At 38.8% G+C, this 7,866-nt stretch overlaps 1 protein-coding gene across 1 annotated transcript; it reads right to left on the bottom strand.

Annotated features, from left to right (window-relative positions):
• Window positions 1-286: 286 nt before the first annotated feature.
• On the bottom strand, window positions 287-5,357 carry LOC127634654 (zinc finger protein ZIC 1). Its single transcript, XM_052114287.1, has 3 exons — window positions 3,958-5,357; window positions 3,296-3,459; window positions 287-2,994 (listed from the first exon to the last, which is right to left on the bottom strand). Exons 1-3 carry the CDS (start codon window positions 4,925-4,927, stop codon window positions 2,797-2,799), a joined length of 1,332 nt encoding a protein of 443 aa, XP_051970247.1. The 5' UTR covers window positions 4,928-5,357; the 3' UTR covers window positions 287-2,796.
• Between the last annotated feature and the right edge of the window lie 2,509 nt (window positions 5,358-7,866).

Below are 7,866 nucleotides of genomic sequence, written 5' to 3'. Positions count from 1 at the left end.
TTTTTTCCGTGAAAAAAAACAAAAACAAAAAAAAAAAAAACACAAAACTGCGCAAATCGTAACAGTGAAAAAAGGTTCTGACTGCTGTTGCATGTTTATGAACTGTCGTTTGTGCGCAATTAATGTTGGTTGCCTATTATGTGCGTGACACCTAAATAACTTTTGACCTCTTTCGAATGACCAAGTCGGTTTGCCCTAATGTGCATGTTGGGATACGACAATGGGAAAACTGACACAAAACAGGCACATCTATTTTTTTCTCTCACATAACCACATTGCAACGTCGTTTGTCCAAGAATATGATTTCTGATATTTTATTTTCTGGGGGAAATGAAAAAAATAAAAAAATAAATAAAAATAGGAGTAATGAGGATAACAGGCAAGTGAAACGACTTCCTTCAAAAATGTGCATTCCATTGTACGGATCAATACATAACACTTTCTGCTACTACTCTAACGGTGCATGAATGAAAATGTACCAGAACGTTTGAATAGATAGAGTGTTAAATAGAGTCGAACAATTCATTTTATTGCCATCATTCACATATCTCAAAACCTAATAACCCGTGGAAGGAGAATATGAAGATATTTCGAGACAAAATAAATAAAAAAAATCACCTCCGACATAATGCATTCCGTATTCGCCCCTACTGCTTGATGTGCCAATATGTTTATATTTTCCCGAAGTCAGTATCTCCTTCTTTATGTCGGCTATTTCTCAAGCGCATGCACGCGCACGCCAGTCCACACACGCGCATGCACCAGTGCACACCCCGAAGAGTATCATGTAAACATTGTAGAGTTTATTGCATTTTTCTTTAAGCGATTAAGCACTGCTATTCAACTTACATGTTGTCGAATCGCATTTGAAAAAAAAAAATACAATAATAAATAAATAAATCCAAATGGCCACGAATTAGCAACACTGCAATGCTCGATTCATTAGTTTCACAGCCTTAGGGCACAGCTTAAATGTGCAAATGCTAATGATCTTGTGTTATCTGAGACACACATACAAAGTTGCATGCATGCACAGTACTCTTATACTACAGACCGTGTGCGTGCCCCCTCCCTGCATATACATTCCCTCTTTCATTCTGGAAAACTTTCTGACCGTGAAGAAATAAAAGATAAGCAATCCCTTTTTTTTCTTCTTTTTTTGTTTTTAGATTGCAATGTCCAAATAAAGTATATTGTAGTGTGCGCAATCCCTCAGTGAGAATTGCGCACTGGTGATATTAAGCACGCTCATGATCTTGATGTGCGTAATGGGGCGATGAAGCAAGTTGCAACCGAGAAAATATAAAGAAATAAAGAAATAAAACCCAACAGCTATTCTCTCCTTGGTTACGTTTGAAATCCTCCACCATACACTGGTTCCAAACAAGTATAATTGCATAAAGCCATGACGAGAGTTAAGTCATGTAAACTATTTAAATAAGGCCAAGTAGATGAGTAAATCCGTCACGATTTGTCTTTTTAATGCACTACAACGTTACTCCAGGGACGTGGTCAATTTTAGTCTCTCAACATAATGAGGGTTACAAAAGTGAAAATTAAATTACTCAACATTCATTCGTCCTGCCGCATTAGCAGGCATTGGTTTATTTAGAACGAAATTGTCATTGTGGCTTTTGTAGTTTCCATGTTAAGGGTTAAATCCTAAAGACTGACTCTTGTCCTTTAGATAGGCTACTTAACACCTGTGGTTATATTGTTGCACTTATGTGATGTTTTATTTTAGACTCAGTTTATTAACAAATAATAAATAAATATTAAATAAATAAACAGAAATAAATAGGTTACAGAAATGACTTGTGGTGTTTCTTCTGTTGATATTTATTCAATCGTTTGATGCACATCTGAGAAATAAGATATTGAAGTCATTTTTTTTTTTTTTTTTTTTTTTGTACGTTTAATTCTTTAATATTGTACGAAAAGTAACCAAACATTATTTAGCAAACTAAATTTGACATACCCTACGAACGCATTTTCCATAAATACCGATTATCTCTAACATGTTACCGGTCCTATACATGCGGATACATATGGAAAATTGAGTTATATACAAGTAATAATTTCTTGCAATTGCCAATGCAGTAGACAGATAGTTTTATGCTTTTTTTTTCTTTTTTCCCACTTACATAAACAAGATTGACACGGAGCTTCAGGCTTTCACTACACGGTTTATCGACATGACATTAAAGAACAACAACTGTGTACTACTCAGACTGGACTGAAGACGAAATGTTGCACTGGATACAAAAGCACATTAATACTAATCGGTTAGGTAAACGTGTAGACTGTGGTAATACTGGGTAATTCACATTTGGTACACATAAACTATAACATTCTTTTCAGTTAAGACTATTCATCGCAATATTCGTAGAACCATCTCATTTGCCATAAATCTAGGGACCACATTTTCACAAATTCCCTTAAACTGTATTATGACTATTTACAAAATAAAATATTACATTTTGAACTAGGTGAATCTTTATATACAAAAAACAAACAAACAAAAAAAAAAGACCTGCTGGTTGCATGCAATAGGAGTTCTCTTTGCAGTCCCGAAAATATGAAACCAAAAAAAAAAAAAAAAAAACAGGGAAAAAAAATGGAGGACAAATTCGGCTATTAAGAGCGTTGCACACCCCGTCCACGCATCGTTCTCTCTAGACAGCCGTTTCTCAAAAGCTATCAGATTCTTCACATTGTGTGTGTATGTAGGTCCACGCGCGAATTTTTGAGTCTTGAATCCCAAGCAGTCTCAATTCTGCAGTCTTTTGAAAATATTTACACGTACCATTCATTAAAATTTGACGACAGCGTGCTGTGGCTGCTCGTGTGGTGGACTGTGGATGATGCTGGTGATATGGAACTGCTGCTCTGATTTTCTGTGGAAGGGGACACGATGGTGGGTGGCGTGGAGGACTCGTAGCCCGAGCTGGCTGCTGGAGAGGGTTGTGGTGCTTGAGATGTTGACTCGTGAACCTGCATTGAAGCCAAACAAAACAGTTTATGTAAAGCGAAAATATCGAATCATATATAATATCCCATAGGCTATTAAGGAAACCATAACAACCGTTTGCGACTGACTTTATTTCATATTGTTTTTTTATATTGTCATTCCATAAAATCACATTTGTGGCTTTCAAGTCATGCAGAAAAGGAGAAGCAAAATTATGCTTGTAGTATAAAAGTCAACTGTAAAAAAGTAAAACAAAACAATTCTAAAGAAGTTCATGCATTAATGAATGTGAAGATAAATTAGCGGAAATATAATATTTTTTACCTTCATGTGTTTCCGGAGGGAGCTGGGGTGTGTGTAGGATTTATCACACATTTTGCAGAGATAGGGTTTGTCAGAGGTGTGGACGTGCATGTGTTTCTTACGATCACTGCTGTTCGCAAAGCGCCTGTCACAGCCTTCAAACTCACACTTGAAGGGTTTTTCACCTAAACAAAACAGCAGAAATCTCTCAAAATATTTGCACATCTTAGGACGGTAGTATATCTCTGTGAATACAATTTTAAATGTATAGATACATAAATTGGATTAATTAAAATTAAATAAAATCGTTAATTTGGGAAATGATCAGTGCATTATATAAAGTTATTGTTTATTTACCACTACTCAAAAATACCCCATTTAAATTTCAATCTAATTATTCAAGTTATTTTGCAAAAATACTATACTCGTACACGTTTAATATTATACACTATTTCATATATATATATATATATATATATATATATATATATATATATATATATATATATATATATATATATATATATAGGGTTTGAAAATGACTGATAAATATAGCAACGAATAATAACTATGTAATATGTCACTATTATTTTCTTGGCTTGCAAGACACACTTATATACGGCTCCAAAACAATACAGTTAAAAATAATGTTATTAATATGATGCAAATTTGTAATTTCTTACCGGTGTGTGTTCTTTTATGAATTTTCAGATTTTCCGACCGAGCAAATACTTTTCCACAGCCGGGGAACGGACATGGAAACGGTTTCTCTCCGGTGTGCACTCGAATGTGATTAACAAGTTTGTACTTTGCTTTAAACGGTTTTCCTTCCCGGGGACATTCTTCCCAAAAGCAAATGTGATTCGATTGCTCAGGTCCCCCAACGTGCTCCACGGTCAGGTGGGTCACGAGCTCGTGCATGGTGCTGAAAGTTTTGTTGCAGGACTTTTTCGGATTAGTCAGTTGCTCGGGTTCGACCCATTTGCAGATGAGCTCTTGTTTTATGGGCTGTCTCATGTATCGAAAGAAGGCCCCTGCCCCGTGATGGGCAGCCATATTCATGTTCATGGGGCCATAGCCGTGCAACTGAGTCGAGGCGTAGTGTTCGGACCTGGGACTCGCGACGTGGCCATATTGCTCGGCTCTGCCGTACATGTCCCCGGAAAAGCCCAGGCGCATCTGACTGTTCACCACGTTGGAGGAGGCGTGCGTGGCCGCTTGCTCGTGCAGTCCCGGGAAGAGCAGGTGCCCGGCGGCATCAGAGTGTCCGTGTGGCCCGGCGAAACTTCCAGCGGCGGAGGCGAACAGACTGTGCTGCGCGCTCGTGGCGTCTCCGAAGCCCCGATTACGAAACAGAAAGTCCCGAGTGGAGTTGAAGGCGGCGGTGGAGTAAGAGCTGACATGAGTGTGGTGGTGATGGTGTCCCAGGGCAGCGGCGGCGGCGTAGCCAGGCGCCTGCGAGGAAAATGCCGTTTGCCCAGAGCCCAGATCGTGGGTGCCATGGTTGATTTTAAAAGCGCCCATGCCGTCGGCAAACGGATTAATGCCCAGAGCCACTTCTCTGTCTGTAACTTCGCCTGTTGAGTGATGCCTAGTGGAGCCGAAAGTAGTCACTCCAATGGTGGGATACTGTGGTCCTGCGTCCAAGAGCATCTTCAGTCTACAGCTGAGGAGACTAAGAGAGAGCAAGAATCTCTAACAACTGTCTCTGCTTGCAATTTCTCTGACTTAAGTGTGCAAGGCAAACTCCGATCCCCTATTTCTATTTACTTTTTAGTGGAGAGGAATTTCTCCTCTCTTGCTCATCCGATGCACACGCAAATCATGTGCAATATTGTCTTTTGCGGTTTCTCTTCCTGTGGCGCAACTTTCACCTCCTCGGTCAGGCGGTGAGCTTCAGACTGATAGTCGCAATCATTCCTGCAGATAAATGAATTGAAAAGACAACACCGTCCACCCCTGATGAATGGGGAAGGAGGGGGGCGGCACGTGACCCCGTGCTTGGACCATCATTGGAGAGGGTGCTCTCCCCCTACTAACATTCACTCACCAAATAACAGCCCGCCATGCCTCAGCATCAGTGCGATTGGTCGGTTTGCATCATCAATCTATGGGATTGCTGACTGTGATTTTGCTCGGGATGGTGAAATTCTGAAAACAGAGTTTAGGGAATGCATGGCAGAATAATACCTTTTATCCCAGACGGAGGACTTCCACGTTTGGCCTTCTTCTGTGAAAGCCATGTTAAACTGCTGAAGTAAACCTGCGCGTGCATCGAGTAAACACTCCAGTAAACACATAGGTGAAATGTAATATTTTTTTTCCCCTTTTATTTTTCATCTAATGGGGTGGACCTATGTGCATCAGTTTGGTGAAAACTCTGCATTTCACATGTTGTTTCCATAAAAGTAGATGTGAAGTGGAAAAAAAAAAAAGAAAAGAAAAAACGGGCCACACCACCCGCAGTCCTGCATCACTGTCTTTTCTTTTTTTCAACTTTAGCATTGAGCATTTCATATTCATGATTTTTTATTTCTGGTTGTTTTTTTCACATGCACCATTTTTAATGGCAATGCACATTGAGAGATCAGTAGGAAACCTCAGTGGTTTTGCAATGCGCGATTAAAGTCGCAGTGCGCTTCTGCAAATCACTTCATTTATAGCACTGTTGTTTGCATTTACTTAGAGTTTGGGTTTGCACATGATGTGCTTTTTAACGCCACGTGAACACAATTCAGATAGTGTGTTGTAAGCCTAATTTTCCTTTAATTTTAGGCCTTCCAAAGATGCCTTCCAACTTCCTAAAATTGATTCAAACCTGCGAATGCTGTGTCTCTTTCCGTTATCCATATTTTCTAGCTGTGTTTTTGAAAGATTAAGGCCGTGATGTATCACCTTGTGTGTTTAAAAGTTGTGGGTTGTGGAAGTTGTGAAGTGGGATTTCTCTCTGCTGGAAACTCCGGCGGCTGGAGTTCAAAGCCGCATGAACAGACGAGCCATTAAAATATCATCCAGACTGCAGCCTTCAGCTCCATTCACTCCCAAACTCATTCCAGAGAGAGAGCGAGAGAGAGAGAGAGAGAGAGAGAGAGAGAGAGAGAGAGAGAGAGAGATGAGAGAGAGAGAGAGAGAGAGAGAGAGTCAAGGGAAGCTGTTGAGTTGAATGTTGTGTCTTAAGGACGTTATCTTTATAAAAGAAATCTGGACGATGTCTTCAACAAGTGGAAAACGGTAAGATTCATAGCACTGGGACAAAATGAGTTTTGGAAGCTGGATTCATTTGAAATTGCTTACGGAGCATAATAGATTCAAACAGAGAAATTAGGTGCTTTTCATACACAACTTTGCAACAATTAAATTAGCAAAAAAGTTTGAAGTGGCATGTTAAAGAATAGGCTCTAAGGACTATGTTTCAGAGAATAGTAAAAATTGGAAAATAAAAGCACACAATCAACTTGATTGTCTTATTTTATGTTCTAAATGTATCAATAACCCTAAGAAATAATCACTGCCCTAAGAGTATGAACAAAACTTTATTTTGGCTAGTTTAATCCATATGTTTGAATCGAACATGGGGAATGCGGGTTTTTTTTAGAACGAGACTGTTGAGAATGTTCCTGTTAGCCTGTATAGAGTTTATTTTTATTTATTTTTTCAATAATTTTGCAGTATCTGATCTTCTTTCATGAGTGTTGTAATCTATTCCGTTTCCAAATCAAACAAAGTCGCTGTCCTTCTTAGCATTTTGTTTTCTTCTGTCTACTACATGCAAAGTAGCTTATAAATAAACTTTTAGTTCCGTGCCCAAGAAATGCAGCTGCGACCCATTCGAACTGAGCCCCGTCCATATCACTAACATCTTCACTATTCGTCATAGTTCGCACAATGTTTACTTATTTATGACATGGATGGTATGGTTTTGTCACCAGTCTGACAGATCAATTCATGTCGTTTCTCAAGGGATTTCCAATTTACTTACATCAATAATTGAATAAATTGGCCTTCATTATTCATTAAAATGAAGCAACTTAAAGGTTTTCATGGAATCTTAGATTTGAAATGTTTAGACTGTATGTTCACGTTTGCTGAGCTCAGAACTACTTAAGGTCGGTATGAATCTATCACAATGGCCTTCAGATACATTAAGTAATGTTTCAGTGAAATCAAGCTTCATTACACTGTGATGTTGCAGTCCTCCAACCAAAAATACATACATTACAATAAAAAATACGCACGGCTATGTGTATGAATTAGATTTGCAATGTTCGTATAGCGTATGGCAGGGCCTAGGTTAAAACAAAAATACACAATATAGTCTACCTTAGAGTTAAGTTACAAAGCAGTGCGGGTTGGGGGTGGGGAGTCAACTGTTTCATTTTTCATCGAGACACATGAGTACTAGACTACTACAATCTAAATACTCTTTATATTCTCACGTATAATCCGCCTAATGGCAACAGATATTGCATTTTTGATATTTGACACAATAACTCTTTTTTTTTCCTTGACTTTCTTTTGGGACAGTTCACCCAACACTTTCTTTTCGTCTCTGACAGATTTGATTAAGATACAGCTATAAAACAGTTGCGATC

The sequence above is a fragment of the Xyrauchen texanus genome, chromosome 41 (genome assembly GCF_025860055.1).
Source record: "Xyrauchen texanus isolate HMW12.3.18 chromosome 41, RBS_HiC_50CHRs, whole genome shotgun sequence".
NCBI classification, from domain to species: domain Eukaryota; kingdom Metazoa; phylum Chordata; class Actinopteri; order Cypriniformes; family Catostomidae; genus Xyrauchen; species Xyrauchen texanus.
The sequence above is the reverse complement of the archived record's forward strand: the minus strand, read 5'-3'. Positions and strand labels throughout refer to the sequence as shown.